The 26,528-nt window shown below is 34.6% G+C and overlaps 1 protein-coding gene and 1 pseudogene across 1 annotated transcript; both read right to left on the minus strand.

Annotated features, from left to right (window-relative positions):
- Nucleotides 1–266: 266 nt before the first annotated feature.
- Nucleotides 267–19,702, minus strand: LOC145567801 (uncharacterized). The gene is made up of 22 exons (XM_081627183.1): nucleotides 19,210–19,702; nucleotides 17,653–17,907; nucleotides 17,439–17,563; nucleotides 17,252–17,296; nucleotides 15,398–15,479; nucleotides 15,215–15,283; nucleotides 10,990–11,160; nucleotides 10,840–10,905; nucleotides 10,627–10,695; nucleotides 10,123–10,194; nucleotides 9,982–10,043; nucleotides 7,701–7,979; nucleotides 6,080–6,216; nucleotides 5,866–5,960; nucleotides 5,759–5,797; nucleotides 5,623–5,682; nucleotides 5,108–5,209; nucleotides 4,411–4,459; nucleotides 4,269–4,327; nucleotides 3,501–3,565; nucleotides 3,342–3,393; nucleotides 267–750 (listed from the first exon to the last, which is right to left on the minus strand). Exons 1-22 carry the CDS (start codon nucleotides 19,381–19,383, stop codon nucleotides 685–687), a joined length of 2,193 nt encoding a protein of 730 aa, XP_081483309.1. The 5' UTR covers nucleotides 19,384–19,702; the 3' UTR covers nucleotides 267–684.
- A 5,331-nt stretch (nucleotides 19,703–25,033) lies between these two features.
- On the minus strand, nucleotides 25,034–26,255 carry LOC145569264 (transcription termination factor MTEF1, chloroplastic pseudogene; annotated as a pseudogene).
- Between the last annotated feature and the right edge of the window lie 273 nt (nucleotides 26,256–26,528).

The raw sequence follows: 26,528 nt of genomic DNA on the forward strand, positions 1-26,528 counted from the left end.
ATAAGGGAGTAGCAAAAAGCGGTATGGTGGCTGCCAGCCTGCCACTGAGGGTGGTGGTGGCGGTTTGTCATTCCAACTTTGCACTTATTTGAAAAGTTACTGGAATGTTAAATTGGAAGGGGGTATCTGGCTCTATCTCTCTCTCTGGTACCAAATAGAATTGTCAAAAAAAACTACAATGGTGTAGGTAGAATTTCCATATAAAATATACACATAAAACTTATTCTAATTTCCTAGGCATTCAATATGGTGCTCTACTCAAACCATTGAAGAAAAAATAAATAGAATTTTAATAAAATACAAATCAATGCCAAACCCCGAGTATTTGAAACAGCCTATACACACTCCTCTCAGACTGAGACTCAACAGAATCAGCTTCTTGTAGATCCCTTGAACAAATAAATCAAGAATACAATTTTAGTTATCATCATTTGTCGTCGTCATCATTCTTTTTCCAAGAAGCCAAGGGATCTGCGAAAAGCAGCTCGGATACAACACTTAAGCTAAGGATGGAAACCAGACCCAGATAGGAGGACCGGCAGCTATTTTCTCTTTATATTCACCAAAACAAGGCACCAGCTTGAGTTACTCTTGTAGCATGCCAAAGGATAGGTTTGTGCGCTCAAGACCTATTACCTGAATATACACTATACTCGCACTGTACAAGAAACTAACGTTGCTTCCTCAAGTATCCACTTCGATACTGTCTTCGTCTTCTTGACTGGAGACTGCAGATAGCTGTTGTTGCAACTGAAATGCAAACAAGCATACACCATTAATTAATAAGATTAGGATGTTCCATGGAGCGATCAATTACATTCAGTCAAAGAAGCACTCTGCAAGTCTGCATTATATAAACCTTTCAGTATAATTACAACTACAATAGAGCAATGAGCTGAAAGATACAGATAGCGATTCAACAGCTGTTTCCCAAGGTACTTAAATAAATATTAGCAGCAATTGCATGACAATTCCGCCACTCAGTTGAATCATCACAACCTAGGGACTTCTCACTCAGTTACTGCCCAGGCCAGAGCAATGAGCCAAATATGAGATTTGGCTATTTCATCAGGTAAAAAATTAAACAATAGGAGAAACTGAGTTGTAACCAATTCAGAATGATTAGACCAGCAAGAATAAAACTCCTGGATTCTGGAGAAGAAGCAATATGGAGAGTAAAGGGGGCACATTTTCATTATTCAGTAAAGCCTAGGACTTCTCAGTTCTCACCCAGTCACAGCCCAGAGACCACGAACCAGAGGAAATAGACAATGCCATAAATAAGTAATGCAAACACTGAAAAATAGTTGTCACTTTCCAAATTTCTGGTTTCTCTAGCATAATAATTTGGACAATGAGCCCAACCAACTATCAGTCGTCTCCAAAATCATCACTCGAAAAGAATGCTAAGGTTTAAAATAAAATTAGTCCAGGCTTAAGATAGCATAATAAAGAACAATATCACAAACCACGTCTAGGTATGAATGTATGATTTTTTTAAAAGCATCAATATGCACGAGGAATACAGGCTGAATCGACAGAGGGGGTCAAAAGTACATGTTTTGTGAAAAGTAAAGCTCCAACTGACAACATCAATTGCAACTCACAAGGACAGACAACCAGTAAATACAGAAGGCCATATTTGTGGTAACAAAATCACCACACCAAAGCGAATACAGTCATCTTTGAAAGCCATGGCCACTTGAACAGGGAAAGGAGGCATTATCTATATAATGAAGTACTTTTCAGTTGTTTCTCTATAACCTTTAAAAAAAAATTGAATAACAAACAATTATAAGCACAACTACTGAAGTTTTTTTTATTAATCAATACATAAAAACTCATATTTTCAACGAACAGTGTACAACCCTTTCTGCACACTCTTAACCTAACATAATCTGCTCCAAAGTAACCAAAGAGGCAATTATCATTAATGAGGGCAAATAAGCCAATAATCATTTTAGGGGGGTATAAATTATCCCAACACTATTCATAAGAGTTATCTCAAACTTTTTAAAAGTAAGGGATACATATCATCATCTTAGATTCTTTGTTAGGGTATTTTTTTGGTAGTAAAGCTTGCTATTGATCATGCCAAAATAAATATAAAAAAATTAAAACTCAAGCACACATTGCATTTGTAAAGGGCTATATTCAATAATTATAGGCTTTGATGCTCAAAGCCTTGGTGAGCTTTTATTCTCTATGTTGGAAGTGGAAGAAACAACAGTGGTGGTAGAGGTAGAGAACACAAAGATCAGTCACTTTGGTCCCAAGTTTTGGAAAAGATTGGGTGCTTTCAGTCTTCTTGATCTAAATTTTCGCCCTAACCACCAGAAAATGCTTCTTCAAAGAAGAAGAGAGAGAATATCAGTGACGAGGGGAAGAGGGAAGTCAGGTACAGAGAGAATAGACAGAAATCCAGTGGAGATGGAAGGACATAGAAAATGGGTAATTGTGTCTATCAGGGAAGAGAGAGGAAATAAGCCATGATAATGGCTGTAAGAAAAAGGAATTAAGGAGTGAGGGGTGATATTGAAGTTTTACCATACAAAACTTGCTGAAAATACCATGTCAGCTAAAAAGAAACCTCCCAAAAAAGGAAAACATGTCAATTAATTTTTGGAGTAGAGGAAGTAAAAATTACAGAGTGAGAGCAAATTACATGGCCTCATGCATACTATACGTTCCCTTTTGGGTGTCACTCATGTTCCACAAAGATCTTCTTTCCATTCCATGAAGCCTCTGACTGTAGTTGCACCTGTATTTGGTAGCTTTACTCCCCCTAACTCTTGCTTGCCTCGCTACTTGAAACCTAGTTTGGACTATCAACTCTAATCCACTTTCACTATCCTATCCCAAAACCCAAAAGGTACAAGGAGTCCACCATACTCCCTCCGTTCCTAGGTATCTTATCTACAATATCTACTATCTAAGAAGATCTTGAAGGAATAGATTGAGGGTAATTTTAAAATACTACTCCCTCCGTGTTTAAATAAATGAAACGTTTTGACTTTTACGGAGTTTTAGGAAAGTTAGTTAAACTTATTAAAATAATAGGTAGTGCGGTATAAGTTTGAGGAGAGAGAGAAAAGTAAGGGGTTTTGTGGGGACCATTAGTTAGTAAAAAATTATTAGAAAGTAAAGAGAATATTATTAAAAAAAATAGAGAGAAGTTACTAAAAAAGAAAACGATTCATTTATTTAAATACGGCTGCAAAAAGAAAACGTTTCATTTATTTAAACGCGGAGGGAGTAGTTATATACTAATATCACACCCAGCTAATCCCAAATTCGACAAACAAAATTGAAGGGTAAACTACAAACAAAATATAACTTACCAGCACATATTTGTGTTTCTCGGCATTTAATTCTTCAGACAAACTAGCCATCCTGCACAACATGTCGAATAAGGCAGATACAAAAAAGCCTTCTGAAAATATATATAAGAGGAGGACAATGACATTATAAACAATGAAATTCGTAAGAGGTCACTCAACCTGGCTTGAAGGTCCGATATCTTATTAAGAAGTAATCGTTCCCTTTCTGAAGCGACTGTCTCAGCCTGTAAACAATATGATATTAGAAACTAACAATGATAACACAAGGCAAAGAAATTTTTTGTTTAGATATCAAAGATCCTAGAAATTTATGCTGCACATAGATAATTTAATAACATAACAGCTTCATAATTGCTAGATACATGCTGTCCCAGGTAGAAGGAGAGATGCAACATCTCATTCTAGTCAACAAATATCATATCAGAGTGGCTACTTGATCTCCAGACATACAAATATACAGTAAGGAACAGCATGAGATTGCTCTTAAGTGATTTGTGCTACATCTTATGGAAAAACATCACTACTTTAGGTGAGGGGGCATGTGTAGTATAAAGTAGGAAAGAGAGTGTTGTAAGTGGGCTTAATGCAAGAAAAAGTAGGAAATAAATTACTGTCGAGTACTTGAGTGCAGTTTGTGCAGGCACAAATAGGAAAGAGAATGATGCAGGAGAGGTAAGGGGGAAAACTTTGCCAAAATAGGGATGTACATGTGTACCAAACAAAAAGGAATGGATGCAAACAGAAAGCGAAACATTAAAAAAGGAACAGATGTAGTATTTGTAACAGCATGAAAAGGATATGAAAGCAAACTATAAAGCACGGGTTACATTATTTATAATTAACATAGGTTCCAACATAATTGAATAAAATTTGCTCCACCAAAAGTCTGGAAGTTTGGGTAACAATAAAATAGCTCTCAAAACTTACACTTCCATTTTCTGGACTTCCTGATAGTGGCACTGTTGGAGGCCTTCCATTTTGACAACCTACAAGAAAACAGATTAAGAGGGCCTCACACAATAGCCAATACGTAGTTATACAAGAAGCATCTGGCATAATTTGCACTCACCTTCAACTTCAGTTGATTGCAAGCTATTTAACAAGCTTGATATCAGATCCTGATCATTATTCAAAAAACAAGTTTCAGTGCCTTTTCAGCTTTCAAGTACAAATAAATAGATAAACAATGGTTGAGCTCTTAGTACAGAGTAGATTTTATGATGATTCTACCCCCAAAGCAAGAAAAAAGAAAGAGAGCTTTTCTGATTTTTTTTTTTTTTTTTTTTTTTTTTATATACAAAGAATATTCTATAAGAGTGCTTTGATTAAAAATATACAAGTTAATGAGCGTTACACAAAATTAACTATCCTCCATTCTTTTTTGTTTGTCCCAATTAATATATTCCACTTATACAGAAAGAAGGTTAGACCATGGGTTTTCTTCGAAGAATTAAAGAAATGACAGATTCACTTGGGATATTGATAGATTCAGCTAGATTTGTAGTTTCAAAATATCAACTTTTTATAATATTTTATAAGATACGCAAATGCTTGAAATAGAAACTGTAGAAAAAGTCAAATGGAACAAACAACCAAAAAATGGAGGTAATACCAATGTACAATAAGTCTGAAAAAATTAAACCAGTACAAAGACATGAGATGAAGTGGTAACTGTGGTAATCATCACATGCATCCAAAATTATAGAATGGAGGTAATAGTGTAATACTAATGATAGATTAAAAATCAGGGCACTTTCATCCTCTACCTGCTGGATTGCAGTCTGTTGAAAGAGATTTTGAAGGTGAGGCAAGAGAAGCGATGCAGACACATTAGCACTGTTTATGTCTCCAGAAGGTTGACGGGTTATCTGACAATATTTCAACAAAAACAAATGATTAATAATGGAAAACAGAACAGAAAACAACAGATCTAGGTCATCATGTTTAAAAATCTAGAATTAAGCTTCAGATACAGCTTATACTGAGATTGACTGTTATTTCTAAGGTCCATCAAATTAAGCTTAAGTGTTTACTAAGCCATATAATTGTAAAATAATTCAAAACCAATATCATCTAAAAAAGCAATATTAATAGAACTCTACCTCCAATTATTTTGTTCATATATTTGTGTTTTTTAAACAAAAATAGTCAGCAATGGACAAGAAAACGTATACTAAAGTATTCATAAAAGCACGCATAGCTGATACATATTTTCTTGAAAAACTCGAAAGCAATAGAAAAAATATCATAAAATATCAGGATACAAATATATGAGACTTACGGTCTGCTTTGATTCAGAAATCCAATCGCCAACACTTGCTGACTTTCTCAAAGGCGATCCCTGGAAAGGAGGGGTAAAAATTAGGTAGGCATCACATCAATGTCATAAAAATTGTCATACAATGGAGTGAACTTACCTGTGATGATCTCCGAGCAGAAGAAGATGATGTCATATCCTAACAAATAATAAGTGTCAGAAGCAAACACATTTAAAAAGAGACCATGCATCATTGTGGATCCTAACCTTAACAACATCTAAACTTTCTGATGTTACGGAGAAGCGGCCCTTTATTTGAACCAAATTCGCCTTCGATTTTTCTTCTAAAGATTCTCTGTATCCTGGAGCCACAAATATTTCAAACTTGCAGGAAAATAAATGCAGATATTGATTACAGCACAAAAATGCCAGCAAAACATTTCCTTAACAAAAAAATGCAAGCTTATAAGATATGTGTCACCTCCTGAAGGTTTAATCGGTGCTGACAAGCTATTTGCTGAAGCTCGTGTTGGTAACATAAGTGGGCCACTAAAGCTTGGTGCTCTGCGTGAACCACGGTTACTTTTCTCCGCTATATATTGACTTTCATTCTCAGGCCTGTTGATCAAAACCAATATTCCAGAGTTTCAAATCTGCAAAACTTAAAATAAAAAAAAAAAATGGAATATGAACTAACATGCAGCACAATTACACTGCTGAAACAATTTTTGAAACGTACAAAGGTTGTATGAACATACAGCTCATAGGAGGGAAAAGATGGATACAATTTGTGGATTAGCAAGAGGATAAATTTAAGGGGAATTTCCCATTTGTACCCTATAGATTTTACAAAAAAAGTCAAAATGCCCCTATTGAATACATTCTGGTACCCTGAAGGTGGTTGTTTAACAGACAAATTACCCACACTAACAGAAAAAAGTCAATGCCATTGAGAAACAAACCCCTGAAACTCATTTCTCTATCTCTTTGATCTCTCAATTATAATCATCTCCATCATCAAATAAAGTTCTCTTTTCACTCCTTTAACTCTATCTTAAGAAGCCTATTAATTAGTTAACGGCACTGATGGGACGCAGTACTGGTCTTCCAATGACAATGGGGAAGGTAGGGGAAGTGATAAGAGGTGCCTTAGGCAGGAAGAAGTGAGGGGAGGGAAATTTATTTTTATTTTTTTCGTCTTTAAATAGATATTGACCCTTTAATACGCAATGCTGTTTTACTTTTATATACAAGTAAATGAATGTTAGTAGTCAAGTATTTTTGGCAATGAAACATGTATGTTCACAGATGATGTCTTGATGGAATTTGCCTGGTAAGATATACAAGGCCCCAGGTTTTCAGAGAAAAATAGATCAAACCCCTTCTAAATGAAAAGTTAAAAACTTCAAAAAAAAGTTGCTTCGGCATTAACATAATATTACGATTACACAAAACAAATACACGTAAGTTGATGCACATCTTTGCCTATCTACATCTCAAAGATTAGTAAAAATTATAATAATAAAAAAAAAAAGTTACTTTTAAAGCACACATTGAGAGAAATCAAACAAGACCCTACATGAATATTTTTTATTCTTATAATACATATCAGGAATAATTTAAAATATTCCCTCAAATTGTAAATAGCTGAAATCAAAGAATTAAAGCAAAACATCGAAACGAAATAGAGGGAATATTGTAACATTTAAAATTTTACACAATTCACACTTACTATTTTTTTTTTAATTGCAACATTGGGAATAATCACGCTCGCCAATGCACATTTTATACCTTTAATATTGTAAAAGTTATAAAAACTTGACATTTTGAAATCTTATAACGAGACAAATCTAGCAAGATCCTACATGACTATATTTTTCTTAACGTATAAATCACAAAAGATTATCAAAATAGTAAGTGTGAATTGTGTAAAATTTTAAACGTTGCATTGAAAAAGAATGGAGGAAATACATCAAGATAAGTATTTACGCTTTATGCTTCGTGTTGAAGCGAAGTAGCAAATAAACTATTTACATGTTTCTCCTTTCCCTTTCCTTATGAAAGGCATCACCATCAATATTTTAGAAGAAATTGAAACCAACCTTTCGCAAAAACGACCCCTTTCTGTGGATGTCTGTCCTACCACATTTCCAGGCACGAGTGGACCACTCTGACTTTGACGACCTTTCACTACTTGAGAATTAGCCTTTACTTGTACTGAGTCCATCTCACATGCAGGTGCTCCCGACCCAAGATCTGCTCCATCTTTCTCTAGAATATTTTTACCATGACCACCAACATCAAACTCAGTTCCAGTTCCGGATTTACACATGGCATCTTCAGTTAGCATAACAGCGGCCTCATCAGCATAACCTTGATTTCTGCAATAGTGAGGTGTTAGTCACACAAAAAATATCCACCTCAAAACTAACTTTACCATTCCATAGTACAAAATTCCATCACCCCATGTCCCCATGGCCTATCAAGGTTTGTTTGGCTCCAGCCTCGTTATGATCCGACTTCAAAAAGAAATGCTTTTAAGCCCTCACAGATAATCTGCCCTCTATTTTGAACAATGTAATTGATGCGGGTATGTATGGTGTTAGACTCACCATGACCCATAAACATTGGGACATGGGAGGGGACTAGGGGTTTGAATAAATTTGGATTTTTGGACACAGGTTGGGACATGGTACTTGTAATATAATTTCTATGTTTGTAAGAACATAGTTAACATCTGAAATTTACATTACAACTTCAACATATAGGCAGCATGCATGTTCAAAATGCATCTAAAAATTAATGATTGTGACAGACTGACAGCTCAAGTAGATAGATAAAAAAGTAGATAACATAAATAACTATAAAGCCCAAATTAGTATCAAAGAGCAGCCTTAATTATTTTCAGGCTACTAGAACGCAACTTCTTCTATATTTTACTAACATTTCAATCTTTTCTTATCCCTTCTACTTCCTTCTTTCTTGCACAATCTACCTTTTCTAATCATCTTTCAATTTCCTCTTTCATGCCCAAGATTTCAAATTTGATTACCTCAGCTGATCTCACTATTAGTCACGATAGCAATCAGCAATCATATTAGGGCACATGGTACATTTCTCCTAGTCCCAATTACCCCAGATTCAGAATATGATATTACAATTTAGGATTCCCTCAGTAAAATCAACCGATTGCCCAAATCCCTCTCTTGGGTTACACTGTATTATCCTGATACCTCAAGATCAGTTGCCTGCATTCACTCATCACATAAAAATATGATCTTCTAGAAGTTAAAATTTTCTCACAGCAGTTAACAGAATCAGTTGTGCAACACGCCCTTGGATATTGGAGGGCCAATAATGACAACATTAACAGCACAACAGTTAACATAATCTACAATCATTATCACAAATCTGACAAATTCCCACCTGCAAAAATAAAGAGTACTACATTTCTGTAGTTTTCTACTGCGAAGCTCGGACTCGGCCAAACACCCAGCCGTACCTGTGTCGACACGACGCGACCGGGTGCGGACACGAAATCTGGGTCGGACCCTTGCGTGAAAAAGTGGACTCGCCAATTGTGAACCCTAGATCTAAAATAGGAGGACAGATTCACCAAACCAAGAGCCTAACCTTAGGGTTTTTGATCGAAAGTGAAAAACGAGCAGTTTGACACCCAGAAGTTGCTGGATTTCTTTGCCGGCGACTGAAAACTGGTTCTTTGAGTCTCGAGTTCTCGACCATTCAACTTCAACTGCAATTTCTGTTTTCTTTTATTTTTTTTTTTAACGTGGGTGGGGTAGGCAGTCTTGAAAATTGAAATAGTGAATGTGGAGGTGGGTGGAAAACTCACGTGATTTATAATCTTATTTACTGTCTCTTTCTTTTCTTTTTTACAGTACTACTTTTATATTTTTTTTAAAAGCTGAACAATAAGTACTACTCTAAACTTCTACTTTGACCTATTTTTACTTACCTTCAACTCTAATATTTTTTAAATTGCCGTGTCCCTAAGTCCAAATTTAAAATATGGACTCTTTTAAAACGTGTCCGCGGATCCTTAATTTTATAATATTCCGAGTCTGACACTTGGACCCATACCCGAGTCCGACACCCGTACCCGAGTCCGAGCTTCCTAGGTTTTCTACATACCTAAACCATTGAAATTCATACTCTGAATACCCAATCTAAATCCTTCAATAGTAAAAGTGCAATACAGGTTAACTTAACAGGTTAAAAATAGTATGGCAGAAATCTTCAGTTTTCAACAAATCAAAGAAATGGATGCAAATACTTTGTACTTCGTATTTCTAATTCTAGGTTCTTCATTCAAATCCCGAATTATTCACTCACAGACAATATTCAATCCTTCAAACTTAATACCTGCGAATAAAATTGTTTGATGGAATACATTTTCCTGAAACAGATCCTAAGTCTGATGCATCCTGACAAAAAATACAATCACAAAGATAAGCATCACGATTTCTATAAAAAAAATAGTTAAAAATCTCACATGACTAATACCTTACTGTTATGAGCATATTTTACACTTTCATCAGCTTCCTTAATTTCTGACAGATCCTCATCATCTTGCACCTAAAAGACAAGCATGAAGGCTTAGATCAAGGCGAAAGATGTCCAAGTTTAGTGACAAACAGGTCCAGAATATCAGTTTCAAGCCAAAGTTTCAGTGCGGGTATATGCTGATATATATAATTTCTAACTAAGGATGCGCTACCTGAAATTGAGAAGCTAGTCACCTTGTCCTTTAATTGGTATAGTTGTTATTACTTATTATGGTGAATCAACAAAACAAAGATATTGCATCCTCTATCCTTTTAGATGGCCCCAAATGATTTTTTTTAAAAACTTTTTAAAGATATCAGCATAATAGAAGCAGGTAGGGTATATCGTCTTTTTTCTACTTAAATTTAATGAGAGAGCATAGTGAGACTGGAGAGACAAGCAGAGACAAAAAATGAAAATTGGGGCAATTTTTATGGGGCAGGGGTCATAGGGAGTACTCACCAGCGCAGCCTGTGCTTTCAAGTCCTCAATATCAAAGTTCCACGCACTTACACCTCTCTTGTATTCATTCTGGCGTAAAAGAGCACAAAACAGTTAACGCTATTGACAACATGACAAACCATTTGAAAATTAATTTAAGCGAAAGAGTAACATATTATTATAACTCATATAAAGCTAGATGCAACAAAAATTCACAGACTACAGATGACGTACCTGTGATATAGCCTCTTGCTCTGCTGAGGGCATTCTCTTCAAAGCAAGTTGAGCAGCATCTCTAAGCTGCAGAATTAACAAACCAAAATAAACTCCTGCACCATCAAAACAACTACCAAACACAACAAAACAAAAATCTAACAGGTTGACCTGCAGGGCTTTCACACGATCCCATAATGGTGGCAAGTCTGCTAACAGTTTCTTCACAGAAAGCTCAGGTGGCTTGGCATGCTTAAAGAAAGAATGCTTGAGTAGCTTCTCAGCAGTTGGTCGCTTTGCTTGATCTTTCACCAGGCACATTGCAACCATTTCTTTAAAAGACTGATCAACAACTAGAAATACTCTAATTAGAAAAAAGTCAGCATTGAACAAAAGATTAGAAATCAGTCAATCAATCTATATACTATACTAAAACAGGGTACACTAGCTCCAAACGCTGACACGTGTCCCTGTTTTTAGATTTTTAATGTTTTTTTTTTTTTTTTTTGGGTAGACTATATAATTGTCAAATATCTTATTATTAAAGATACTCCATGATAATATCCTTGAATTCTTAATATTGTTTCTCAATCAATTTTATTCACGGGTATTCAACATATATTTAGTCCATATTAGTTGACTTTAGATTGCTTAATTCAAAGAGAATATATGTTCTTATTTTGTAGAGTATATTTTTGCTATTCTTATTAGCACACGTACAACTATTGTATATGCTCTAGACCTCTTCTTTTTTTTTTTTTTTTTTTTTTTTTGGTAATTCCAAATGAGGCTACAAATAACCAAGAAAAGCAAAAATCAAACAAGCAAAAACAATAAAACTAAAAGAAAACAAAAACCTAAACACCTAATTACGGAGGAATAAAACCCTTTCGTGGTAGTAGAGCAGGTTGTTCCTTCAATAACCTAATTTATTTTTCCCTCCCCACATTATTCCTATGGCTGCAAACACCATTTCTTATGATGTTGAACCTTTTTTTTTTCTTTTTTTCTTTTTTTTTTTTTTTTGGAAACCATGATGTTGAGCCTAACTGTGCTCTCATTGTTGTCAACCTCGCTAATATTATTAAACTCAATTCGACCAATTATTTATCCAGTAAACAAAATATGTTAATTGTGACACGTTATCAATGTTTTTTATCCTCCACGAGTGAAAGAAAAATATGAGAAATAATGTGTGTGTGTGTGTGTGTGTGTGTGTGTGTGTGTGTGTGTGTGTGTATATATATATATCAAATGTTTATAAAAAGATATGTTTTTTAGAATTTCAATTCATATTAAATTTCAAGTGTATTTAGAGGCTATATAGGAGAAAAAAGATATAATATTATTATTTGTGATATATGAAGTACAATATTATATATACAATGATCACGTTGTTATTATAATAGTAAAATTTTCCAAATATATATGGAGTTTGCAAGAAAGTAGGTGTGGCAAGCATTGCAGATAAATTAAGGAAAAATCACTTGCGTTGGTTTTGGCATGTAAGATGGAGACTCGAGGGTGCATCGGTTCGAAGAGTGGAAGAGTAGGACTATGGAGGGATCAAATGAGGGAGAGGGAGACCGAAAATGACTTTGTTAGAAGGAATTAGGAAGGATATGAAGTGTATGAATTTGCATGAGGATGAAACATTGGATCGTAAAGGATGAAAGAGGAAGATTTATATCGATGACTACACAGAATAATCAATTTTGATTCATGTTAGCCGACTCCGCTTATGGGATTAAGGCTTTGATTGATTGATATTTGGAGTTCATCACAAAGATTCATATGTGGCTAGACACACTGTGTGGCTGATTATTTGGTCAAGGGTTACTCGGTCGATCAGGGGTTACTTGGTCAAGAGTTACTCGGTTGGTGAGGTGTTACTTTGTCAAGGGTTACTCGATCGGTCAAGGGTCACTTAGTAAGTCTGCGTTACTCTGTCAAGGATTACTCAGTTGTCGGGATTATTCATGCTTTGGTGTGTGCCAACCGACCACACAAAAAAGCGTTGTATTGAGTTTTAATCATTTTAAAATGAGGTGGCTAGTGACACGTGTAGAAATGAGAAAAAAAAATGATCGGTCAAGGGTCACTTAGTAAGTCTGGGTTAATTTGTCAAGGATTACTCGGTTTACTCGGTTGTCGGGGGTTACTCATGTGTTGGTGTGTGTCACACAAAAAAACGTTGTATTGAGTTTTAATCATTCTAAAATGAGGTGGTTAGTGACTCATGTAGAAATGAGAAAAAAAAAGATTTAGGGCCTATTTACTTCAGCTTAATTTCAGTTCAATTCAGCTCCAATAAGTTAAGTTCAGTTCAATTAAGTTGAGCTCCTACTTTCCTTCTATCATAAAATATTCATTTCAACTCAGTTCAGTTCAGTTCAGCTCCAATTAGTACAGTATAGTTTAGTTCAGCTCATATCAGTAAATGTGAATAGGCCCTTAATGTAGGTATTGATTATCAGTTCATTGAGTTAAATTATTTTTAAAAACTTTACAATCAATTTAAAAAAAAAAAAATTTATTTAACGCACAAATTTTTATATGTGGCTGGCCACACCGTGTGGCCAGGGTTTTTAGAGTTACTCAGTGAGGGGTTACTCAAGTTACGCGATCGAAGTTTATTTGAGGGGTTTGTTCAGGGGTTATTTGAGGGGTTCGACCAGGGGTTATTTGAGGGGTTCGATCAGAGGTTATATACTTAAGGGGTTACTCGATCAGGGGTTATATACTTAAGGGGTTACTTGGTAAAGGGTTACTTGAGGGTTTATCTGGTCAAGAGTTATTTGAGGGGTTCAGTCAAGGGGTGTTTGAGGGGTTCAGTCAAGGGGTGTTTGAGGGGTTCGGTCAAGGGTTACTCAGTTAGAGGTTACTTTAGGGGTTATTCGGTTAAGGATTACTTAAGGGGTTACTCGGTAAGGGTTTACTCGACCAGGGGTTACTAAAGGGTTTACTCGACCAGGGGTTACTAAAGGGTTTACTCGATCAGGGGTTACTCGAGAGGTTCAATCAGGGGTTACTAGAGGTTACTCGGTCAGGAGTAACTCGAGTAACCCCTAACCGAGTAACTCAAGTAACCCTGACCACACAGTGAGACTAGCCGCGCAGAAAAATCCCCTATTTAAAAGTAGTATGTCATTATTTTGAGAGGTGAAAAATGTATGATTAAGACACTTATGTAAGTAAATTCATTATTACTCATTAAAATGTTTTATCTTGAAATTTTGTTAAATGAATATAAGTATTAAAATTTGTAAGCCGTGCATCGAACGGGTGTTATGCTAGTACCTATATACTAAAAGACACACCAGCGATGACACGTGTCATCTCATGGTGTGTCCTTAGTTATTTTTTTTCTTTTTTTAGAAATAAAATACTTTAATTTAGGAAACAAATCATCTACAAAAATCATATTATTTTTTTGTACATATTCCATATTAACACGTAATAATTATTATATTTAAAATAAAAGATTTATTCACAAATCTTTCTAAAAAAAAAAATTAGGCAATACATACCAAAATCATCAATACTATATACTAAAAGACACACCAGCGATGACACGTGTCATCTCCTGGTGTGTCCTTAGTTATTTTTTTTTCTTTTTTTTTAAAAAAAAAACATATTTTAATTTAGGAAACAAATCATTTACAAAAATCATATTATTTTTTTGTACATATTCCATATTAACACGTAATAATTATTATATTTAAAATAAAAGATTTATTCACAAATCTTTCTAAAAAAAAAATGGGCAATACATACCCAAAATCAATATTTTTAAATAATTGGTGACCTATTTTACAATAAGAAAAAATATTGCTCAAATTTTTTGCCTACTTTTGTTTTAGTTGTGTATTGGAAGGTACAATTAAAATTGCAAATACCAAATTAACATATCACATACTTTTATTATTTCTCAGACTAATTTATAATTATAATACTTCTCAATCAATAATCTATAACTATATATAAAGATCACCGTGCATAGCACGGGATCTAACCTAGTACAGGTTAATAAAGGAGCCCAGCACACCTATGTTGATTGATTAAGAGAACTTAAAAATGACTGTAAACAGTACAAGCCACAACCTAATTTACATTACTGATTTGTTAAGATAAACCAGACATGTGCAGTTAGTGCCAATAAAATAAAAAGAATAATTAAAAAAGAGTGAGGCCACTATTCACATTTCAAATGAAGGAAATCCAATAAGATTTAAGAAGGCTGTTACAATTTAAAAGGAAAGAACAAAGAGGGAAAACAGCAAATAGGTGCACAAAAAGACAGAAAGTCATGTTGGACAGACATATTTTAACCACAAAGCAACATTACTGAAAGAAACACAATAGATAAAGTTACTGACATGAAGAAACAATTAACCTTTGAGAATTTTTTATCACGATCGTAATCAAGTCCTGGTGGAGCGTTCTGTATAGTCATAAGCAAAACCTAAAATTGACACGCAAGGGAAAAATTTCAGAATCAAGCATCACTCAAGTGCAATTATTCCAAATGACCATAAATTGTTGAGTGTAATAGAAATAAAGTAATCACATAAGAAACCTTCATTGGAGGATATTTTGAGAAGGGTGCATGACCATGAGCTAACTCAAGTGCAGTTATTCCAAATGACCATATGTCAGCCCTGAACAAGCAGAATGCACTCAGCAACATGATTCAATTAATCATCAAAGCAGTAACTTTTGCACCCTAAAAAGAAAATTCCTCTTTTAAAAACTTGATTCTGTTTCTAAATTAATCCCTCATGCTGATTTCAAAGCTCAATGAAAGAAAAGATAATTCCCTTCTGGTCCAGAGAATGGTACTTAGAGGCTTTACAATTGAGCAGCTAGAAGTAACTTCTGTCATACATAAGGAGGGTAAAAGATTTCACTTTTACAATCAGTCATATAGTACTCTTAGTTGAGACATCAAGCAATCATTCTTGTGAATTTACTGTAGAAATTCAAAACAATTGCTTTATGGCCTCTTTGGTATCTCTGGCAATTTTCAGCTATTGGTTGTGAAACTTTGACAGTTGCGAGTTATTGCATAATGAGAGCATAGATTGGTCATAAGAACATTTTTGCTTCAAATATTAGTAAACCAGTCCTATATTCTGAGGCTACTTCAACGGATGTCTTACTTACATGTCTAATCTAGTGATCTTCAATTTATATTACTTTGTTTCATAGACATTTGCACCATTCAAATGTCTTACTGCGGCCATATTTTCCTATTAGTACTACCCATTTATTTGTATAACTCAGTATATATGTAGATTAATAATATTTTTAAAAAGTAGAGTGGGTGAAAAAGATAGTGGGTAAAGTAAGAGAGGTGGAGTGAAAAGGCTGGCGGGTGTAAGAAAAAGGAAAAGAGAGAGGAATATTACTTCCTCTATATTTTTATAAGAGCAACATCTCCCCTTCCTAGAAGTTACATAATGAGGTGCAACACCAATACTTTTGGCAATGATTTCTCTCGACCTCTCACTGTCACATGAGACCACATTTTTATCTCTGTCTTTCCTCTCCAAAAATATCATACTTCCCCTACAAGTTGCACTTAAAAATGGAGAGATTGTTGGATTTGTCTCAATGAATGGATAATTAGATTTGATAAATTAATAGTCAAAGTTGTGCATTAACAAATATGAAAGTCAATAGGGAAATATTAAAACAATTAAAAGGGATATCTAGAATACTCTTCACATCGGCCAAACTTGGGGAGTGTCGTGGATATTACAATTTAATTCAGTTAGGAGTTAGTTATAGGAGAAGGCAGAGACACAAAGAGGATCTTGTAAAAGATAGGGGTGGGGAATGGAGAAATAAAAATATAAATCGAAGGAAAAGGAGGCCATGAATTCAATTATAATGCTATAGCTTGCTTTGGGAGAGTTCATACTTCTTGAAACTTGGGAAAGAGTTCTCTGATCAATCATAATATACTCTAAAGACTAAAACCTGAGGTGACTTCGCATTGATTATTTATTTTTATTTTTTTGGTTGTGTGTGCGTGTGTTTGTGTGTAGGGTGGGGAGTGGGGAGTGGGGGGTGGAGTTGCACAATTATTCATACATACTATTTCAAGCACCATAAGTATCTTCTATGGGGTGGGTTCGCGGCTTCTATTTTGAACCCTCCTATCATTTTCCTATATTTATGCATAGAAGTGTAGCTGGACAACTGAAGAGTACCAAAAAAATCTCTCTTCTTATCAATACTTGAATGAAAATTGGACTCCCAACTCACCAAGTGCACAAACTTGAAAAAATAATAAAGAAGGCCCATGTGATATGAGATAGAAAGAGAGCATTTATCATCTAGAAAGGAAAGTGATGCATCTAAGTTGAAACTTCCATTTATATAAAGTGATGCATCTGAAAAAACGGAAGTACAAAAAAAGACGTACTTGAAATTATATCCACTTCCTGGTTGCAACACCTCAGGGGCCATCCTGAAAACAGAATATACATTAAGTATTTATACTGGCATAGCACACTAGTGCCAATTAAATAATTAATAAAATGAGCAGATGGAAAACTTTCACAAACTAGAACAAATAGTAACTATTAAAAAGTTGAGCAAACAGTTCCCACCAGCATGGAGTTCCAACAAATGTATTTCTTGACCGCTGCCTATCACCACTATCGAACATGCAAGCAGAAACACCAAAATCAGCAAGCTTCACAAGTCCATTAGTATCAAGTAGAATGTTTCCAGCCTGGCAAAAGTAGAATTACAGAAATAAAGTCAATATCTTCTATATTCTACATGCACTGCATACTCATCAATGCAGCATTAGTAAATAACCTTAACATCACGATGAATATGTCCATGTTGATGGAGATACTCCAAAGCCTTCAGAGTTTCTTTCAATATAGAGCAAATCACAGGTTCCTCAAAGCCATCTGGGTACGCTGTCTTCATCAGGTGTAGGCAAGAACCTTCGGCCATGAATGGCATAACAACCCACAGATTTCGATCCACAACAAATGAACAAAAAGCTCTGACTACATTTGGATGATCAATCAGACTCATCATTTGTGCCTCCCTTCTAATGTCATCCTGCATAAGATCGACTTTATTTAAGATGAAATGGGTAATAACATATGCAAACTGTTTGCTTTCATTTTCCTGAATAAAGATGCTGTTGGCACTACCATTGTTCCTTATAGATGTTCAATCACCAACAGATGTAAAGCTCTCTATTCTTTAAAAAAGATGGACTAGTTTTTTTTTTTTTTTTTTTTTTTTTATTATAATTAAGGCAGTTTTCAATAAACAGGCCAGATTATTAATTATTACTAGGATTATATTCATTAAAATAATAAATCGTTCCAACTTTGAAATTTCAATTACAATGGACTAAATCAAATGTCTTGCCAAACTAATCTTTTACTTCTTTTCCTATGAAGTTGTAGGACAGATAGTTTCCCTTTTGGATCAAGGCTTAAGGGAACATACGATTTGCATGCAAAAAGTAAAGACAGAAGCTTCTGTGCACTCGAAGGGGTAAGCAGGTTTTATCATTATTACATGGTATGACACTAGGATGATGATACAGTATGCTATAAGTTCGCGTGTCAAATCATAAATATTAGGAGTTAACATATCATTATAGTTAGCCCTTAAACCTTACTGAGTCAGTTTATCTTTGTCTCTGACCCACACAAAACATCTTACAGATTATTGAATAACCCACAGAAAGAGGAGGGGGTTAATTAATAGAATTTACAAATGGTTTATGAGAAAAGGAAAGAGTCCCTCCCTCACTCTGTCCTCGCCTAAAGCGCCATCACACCACTCCCTTCTTCCGGAAATTAAGGTAACATACACTACATTTTGATGTTTATGAAAAATTGTCACCTTTCCTTAACACTGCTAATATTAGAAATTTCAAAAACATCCCTACTTAGCTTGAATGATATAGAGTGCGCGAGAACGATTCAACTAGTATAAAAAGGTCATTTCATAGAACAATTAAACCTCCTTGATTGCGAGGAATTAACACATAAGCACAACAAAGTTAAAAAAAATGTTGATTTTAACTAACATAGCTTAAACCGTTAATTTACAATGCAAAACAAATTCAATTTCCATGCATGCAACCAAAATTCAAGCATTCACAACCACAATTTCCAAACTTACAATACATCAGACCAAAATTAAATCCAAAACAATGCAGAAAAGGAAAAACAGATCATTGCAAAACAATAAAATCGACAAATAAATCCAATATTGAAGTAATTACACTATAAACTAAGCTAAAAACCACAAAATTAATCAAAAAAATCCCAAAATAATTAAAAAAAAAAATAACGATCGATCAAAAAACAGTAGTCAACTGAAATTAAAGAGAAAACGAACCAAATTACTATTGCATCGATCAAGATCCAAACACTTGATAGCAACGACCTCATTATACGGAAGATAGATCGCTCGGAAAACCGTCGCACTTGCACCAAATCCAATTTCTTCTAGAAGCTTATAGTCATTAGAGTTAACAGAATAACTCCGTAAACCATGGCCGGACCTCCCCATGCCCTAAAACCGCTCGGAAAACCACTCAATTTCCAACTCCAAAACCACTTACTGGATTTCAATACCAAAAACTAAACCTCTTTTCAGAATTTCACGGGGTATTTATATACTCTCTCTCCTCCCCCTTCTCCTCCTTCTAATTGAATATCTCAAACCCAAAAATTAATAAAAATAAAATTAAAATAAAAATCAAAGATTCTGGGATTTCTTTTACTAGCAGGAGCACCACCTACTTTTTAATTTTAATTTTGAATTTTTTTTTTTTGGGAGTTCTTCAAACAAAATGCGATATTTGGGAATTTTGCAGCTATTATTATTTATGATTTATTTTTTTTATTAATTTGGGTGTGTACGTAAATAAGCTAAGGAAAACGGACCCCGTTGACTGATATTTAAGCAGATCCAAGGGCTAGGGAAGAAGTACTTTTGACGTGTCAAAAGAAAGGTCGTTGATTTCTTCTTTTACACGTGAATGCCGATTTTTGGCCGACTTGGCGTGGCAAATTCTAGGAATTTTTAAAATAAAAAATAAAAAAAATAGTAATTTTAGGTTGTAACCTTGATAATTATGGAAATTATTTTTTGGGTGATTTTGGGCCATTAAAAGGCTTTTTTATGTTTTTTTTTTTTTTTTAAATTTATTTAATGTGAATTAGGACTTGTAAATTGAGTTGCTTAAAAGGGAAAAGGTAATGATGCTGTATTGTTGTATTTTGTGTTTAGGACTTTAGGGTGTGTGTGTTTCACGCCACTATAATGATTCCAATGTTTTGATAATGTATGGTTTGACATCTTCTAATAGTGAGAATCAGTGAGATGTATATATTAAATAACATTATAGTAGAAATATTATTGGACTTTTGAGAGGTTGTGATTTTGAATGTCTAGCATGAACTTTGCAAGAATTGTGAGCATTTTTAATGACGGAATATTTTAGTCTGTTATGATTATTGCTATTTTTAGTATCGATAAGGTTCACAAAAAATACTCTTTACAATAGTGTGGAATCTACCTTTACCAATAATCACGGGATCTGATTAAAAACTTCACGTGTGTCATTACCAATAATCACGGGTTCTGATTAAAAACTTCACGTGTGTCATTATGTCTATTGGCAAGATTCACACAATAATAAAAGATCAAGCACAACTATGATAGTTTGACTTATAATTTGCCCGTAATCGCTGTTGTCATTTCGATTACAAGGAGAATACATATATTTTGAATTTCTCATTAAAGGATGTAATCAACTTAACATCATGCATTATTACTCTGCATTTATAACTAAAATTGTCATATATGCTTTTATTTATTTCAATTTAACCTTCCATTTTATATTTGTAATTGTTGTTTGCTTACTCATCAGAGTCATCACTGATTTATTTCAGGCTAATTTGTTTAATTAAAAAGGTATCACAGGTTTATTTCAGACTAATGTGTTTAAATTAACAAGGTAGCTACTTGTTTGAAAGAGTAAGGGAAAAGGGGTTGAAAACATACTCTTGAAAATCTACTTAATTTTTTAAATGTTTGAAAGGGATATTAAAGAAAAGGGTAAGATATTGTGGTGTGTATGTGTGTTTGTGACCTTATTAATTGTGTTGCAAAGCCTAACATAAATGAGATGATATTTACACAAAAATATACTAGTATATTCTAAACTTGACTTAGATTTTTTATTCAACCACCTCAACTATTGTAAAAGGAAGTTGTATGATGAGACTGTATTTGAAATCCTAAAACAACTGCAAGAATTAGAAGAAATTGAACTTGGCTCAGTGCAAAATTTCTCTTGAGCGACAAAGGGTATTATGTATCCATCGACACATGCTCCATGAGCTTGTGTTGACAATTTTGAAACTTAATATTCATCAGGGTAGTTGACCGAATAGGGGTTACTCAGTCAGAGGTTATTTGTCGACCATGGGTTACTTGATGTGGCTCAGCTGGCCACACGGTGTGGTCAATCGCAACAAAAATTGCTAAATTTAATTAAATCTGTAGTGAGAAAGGTTGATCATCTTTAAAGTAGGATGATAGTTATGCCAAAATCTATCTACTACGAGTAATAGTAAACAAATGGTCTATACTGTATTTGCTTATAAGCTCAACTGTACAGTTTTTTGTTTACACAAGTTATATGAGTAATAATAATACTCCGTATGACCTTAATTGACCTTCACTGAAGAAGTGAAGGGTCACTACTTCACTTGTTTGTGCTCCGTACTTCATACGAAGTACAAGTATTATTTTTTGGCAAATTTGTCAAAATAAACCTTTTAAAAGCATTATTTTGCGAAAAAAAACTTTTTAAAAGCTTTTTGGTTAAAAAAAACCACCACATTCATTTTTTTTATCGAGAGAAAACCTATTTCCTTAATTATCATCTAATTAACTTAATTAGACTCTAATTTCCTCCCATTTCTTCTAATAAACCACTAACCCACCCAATTACTTAATAATTATATTTAATTTATACATAAAAAAAAAAAAAAAAAAAAAACCTACCACCCCAACCACCAATCAACCACACTTCCCCTTCTTCCTCCCTTTCCCCTTCCCTTTGAAGCAACCCCCTCATCCACCGGACCCGCTGCCCAGATCCCCCCACCTCCGGTGACCTACCTCCACCGCCGGTGGACCATCTCTTTCCTCCTTATCCCCGTTGGCGACCACCACCTCCCTTCAAATTTTTGGATCTTATATACTCAAACATGCTCATCAAGTCCAAATCAATTCCAATTTTGTTTCTAAATCACCCTACCATCACATACATACATAATCAAAGCCAAAACAAGCATCAATTGCAAGAAAGATGCACAAAATTAGAAACCCTCAAATCAATTTTCTAGGGTTTTTCAAAATCAAGGAGATGGTTGTTGGGATGTGATTAGGGGGAAGGGGAGGGTCGTCTGACGGTGGAGGAGGTCGCCGGAGGTGGGGGGATCCGGACAGCGGATCCAGTGGGAGAGGGGTTGATTCCATGGGAGGAGGAAGGAGGAGTAAGGGGAGGGAGGAAGGGAGAAGGAAGGAGGGGGTGGTGGTTTTTTTTTTTTTATATATATTAATTAAATCTAATTATTTAGTAATTTGGTGGATTAGAGGTTAATTAGAAGAATTTAGAGTTTAATTAAGTTAATTAGAGGGTAATTAGGGGAATAAATTTCCTCTCGCAAAAAAAAAAATGAATGTGATGGTTTTCTTTAACCAACAAACTTTTAAAAGGATTTTTTTTTCCGCAAAATGGTGCTTTTAAAATGTTTTTTTTTTTTTTTACAAATTTGCCTATTTTTTAAAAAGTCAACTGTTTGTATTGAGTATTTACAAAAGTATTTGATCGAATCAATTTGTTTGCGGTATTAATTTAATTTATGAGCATATTAAAATAAAACAAGGAGTAAACAAATGAATTAAAAAATTAAAAAAAAAAAAACAAACAAACAAACAAACAAAACAAAAATAGCCATTGAGATAATGCTAGTACATAAATCAGTTAAGTTTTACCCATTTTGACATCTAAAAAGCCGTTTTCCAACCATATATATTTCATTTAAAAAAAAAATTCCCATGTTATTAAAAAATATGCCCACACAAATATACAATTCAACCGAATAACCGATACAAGTTGAAAAAAAAAAAAAAAACTCTGTCAATACAACAGAATTCCTCAATACAGAGTAAGGCCCAATTCACTTTACCTTATTTTTGCTGAACTAAAATTATTTTTATTGAACTTAAATTATTTTTGTCAAACTTTAATTATTTTTACTAAACTGAAATTAATTTTGCTGAACTGAAATTATTTTTATCAATTCTCTATTATTTGTATATTTCTTAGAGAAACTGATTTTTACCAAATTGAAATTAATTTTACTGAACTGAACTTATTTTTAGTGAACAAGACTTATTTTTACTAATTTTTTTTTTTTTTTTAAGGTGAACTCAATAGAAAACAGGTACAAAAATGCTACCATAGTACCATGGTAGGATAGGGATTTCCATCAACAATTCATCATTTCTAGACAGTAGCCAGTTTTTCAAACACTGGAGAAAGGCTCGTACAAACAGTCAAGTTTGCAACTTTACACTGTCGAGACACTTAAGCCCCAATACCACTACAGTACATGTCTTCGGCCTTTCTGGACAGAAGTTCATGTCTTCAGCGTTCCATTTATGTTCATCTTTGGGCCGCCAACAACCATTACAAGTTTACAAGACTTAAAAATACTACGTAGTATAACTGAATGATAAACTTTGAAAATACAGAGTAATAACTTAACCAGCCTTGCAGGCCTTGCACTGTGAATCTTACAACTTTGAAAAAACTGGAAATTTATAATTAGAGGACCAGCCAAAGATGAATGCCTTATACTCACATTTGAGTTCCAAAAACAATTATACCCAATCACTCAATCAGGACCTACAAATAGTTTTCAGAGTACAACTATGATCCACAATTTAGAGTAATCTGTAGTTCATACCACGGATAGAATGTCTGACACACAAGTTTTCTTCAGTTTAAGCACAACTAGGATCATTAAATAGAACACTAATATTAAGCCATCGAGGATAACATCTATTTACGTTTCATACCCCCTGTAGAGTATATGGATGAATTTACTCTACGGTAACCCTAATCAGGTTACAACTCAGGCATCACCAAAATGCTTAAAAATGACCTATATTTAAGTATTAAACAAAGGAATTGAGTCTAAGAGACATGACTAAGAAATTTCATATTGACATTTAATTTGATACCCAAATTAATGAGTCCTCATTACAACACATGGGGGTTTTCTACAAGATCACTCCAACTAAGTTTATTCCCAATGACCAAAGTATTAGTTCAGCATCTAATACAGTTACTTCATAACAATACTCTCCAGAATAAATTACAATACAATCCACATAAATTACACCCAGTTGAATCGAAAGGAACTGAGGAGGGTAACTTAAGAAGTGGTTCTCCAACAATGCCAACTAGGTGATAAGGAAAATCCAGCATAGTGCATAGGAAACAAATCTTGAAAACCAGCATTACTAAACATACTATGACTTTCTAGAGGATAATGTGAATCTCCAACAGCAGTCTTCTTCAAGGATGCAACCCACCATGAAGAAGGGTAGACAGAGATCAAGTTGAAAGAGGAACGTCATAAAGCTCCCTAAGCAGGATCAATCTTGTTAGGGTAATGAAAGATTGAAATTCATTCCCTCTTTGTTTATTACTTGAACTGAATACTACAACAATTAAACATGGCCATCGTGCTGGTTTTCAGCAAGAAACATTTAATAGACCTATAATTCAAGCTTAAGCTTGTGGACACTATGACATGGATGTAAAGCTAGAAAATAGCTAAGGATTAGATGAGGTATGGAACAATTGGTGAGATTGGAAGAGAAAGACAGATGAATTGAGAGCAGATGGCTCATCACCACATTACAATTAGAGTTGTCTAAGACTTTACAACCTAAAGCTTATCAAACTGAGTACATGTCATATGAAACGCAATCAACATATTATTCAGGCATTAAAAATAACGATACATAGATCTTGCTTCAAGATTTGAGTGTCTTTAGAATAGTTAGGATGCTCAAAGTCTCAAACTATACATAAGACTAATCCATGATGTCAAACAAAAAAGCAAGATTAATTAACATACATTCATTATTCACCCGAATCATACACCTAGGTATTCGTGTATATCACCATCACCAAATGTAATTTGTAAGGACAATTACAATATACAAAGCATGTTGATACACAAATATTGCATTGCTGCCATTGCTCCAATCAATTACTACAATTTTACAAAGAAAACACTTCTAATTGAGGCAAAATATACAAAAAAAAACCATACAACACATAAATCAATATATCTAACTATGATTCTATTAAATACAATGTACAAAAAGGGAATGCAACTTACTACAACTGTTTAATAAGCTGCAATCTCATCCTTAGCAACCGAACATTGAATTCGCCATCACTAACCTTCAGCATATCCCTAAGCGGCATTGAAAACCCATGCTCCACTAACAACCGATGCCGCGGCTTTATCTTCCCTTCCAAACTAAACGAAAAATACTGCGGAAACTGCTTAATTTCCTTCAAATCCCTCTTCATTTCCTTCACAAAGTACTCAACTTTCGGCTTAAAATTATTCTCAATACTATAAGTAAGCAACCCAGGTGACCTGAGCACCATATTAACCACCTCAAATTCCAAAAACCCTAAACTTTCCAGAAACTCCATTTTAGGAATCAGGGTATTTTCAACACTGGAAACCAACAAAACAGAGGTATGACAATCGATTTTATCGTCACCCACAAACCCTAATTTCTTCAAAAACAAAAAAGTGGGACGCAATTGAAGATCAACGCTAGAAACAAGCAATCTAGGGCAACGGATAATGGCTTTGCTGACGTCAGGAAAGGGTAATTGAAGCTCATTAATGAGAAAATCGAAAATTGGGTAAAGATGGAGATGGGGGTCGTAGGTGAGAAGTTGAGGATACATGTCAAGAATCCGGCCAAGAGAATAACGAGGAATTCCGAAAGAAAGGAGGCAATTTTCGACGGATTTTAGGGTTTCAAGAGAAGAAGAACGAAATTGGGGGTTTTGGCGGAGGGCTTTGAGGGAATTGACGTTTAGGGATTCGAGGTAGATGAGTTTCCGGCGGAATTGGAGGCCGGTGTCGGCGGTGGGGGCGGAGGAGAGAGAATGTGCAGGGGTTTGCGAGGGTTTAGGGGGAGGAGAGAGGGGGATGAACAAGGGTTGAGGGTGGGAGAGGGAGGTGATGGTGAGACGAGGTATCATCTTTGGAGTAGCATTAGGAGTGACTCGAGTGAGTGTCCGAGACCCCAAGTGATAACACTACAAGAGTACAAGTTAATGATCCTCAAGTCTTAAAGACTTTAAGTGCTCTCTTCGTTCTTCACTTGACTCAGGTGGACGGACATGTGGTAAATAATTTGACGTCGTTTAAAGGAGATCTAGACTTTAAGCCTTATCGTATATAGAAATTCTTATTCAAAAACTTGCCTATCATAAACCATGTGCAACAAGGGTTGAACTCGAAAAGACATAAAAAGTGAGTATATGGTATAGGTAAAGTGTAAATCGATCAAAATATAACATAAGA

Source organism: Chenopodium album, chromosome 11 (assembly GCF_948465745.1).
Source record: "Chenopodium album chromosome 11, dcCheAlbu1.1, whole genome shotgun sequence".
NCBI lineage: Eukaryota > Viridiplantae > Streptophyta > Magnoliopsida > Caryophyllales > Amaranthaceae > Chenopodium > Chenopodium album.

Excerpts from the sequence above, each read along its gene's own strand:
- LOC145567801 (XM_081627183.1), bottom strand. The coding sequence starts at position 19,383 with ATGGGGAGGTCCGGCCATGGTTTACGGAGTTATTCTGTTAACTCTAAT. Across the intron at positions 15,480-17,251 it reads GGAAGTGGATATAATTTCAA|GGCTGACATATGGTCATTTG; the intron begins GTACGTCTTTTT and ends CTGCTTGTTCAG. Across the intron at positions 3,566-4,268 it reads GAAGTCCAGAAAATGGAAGT|GCTGAGACAGTCGCTTCAGA; the intron begins GTAAGTTTTGAG and ends TATTGTTTACAG.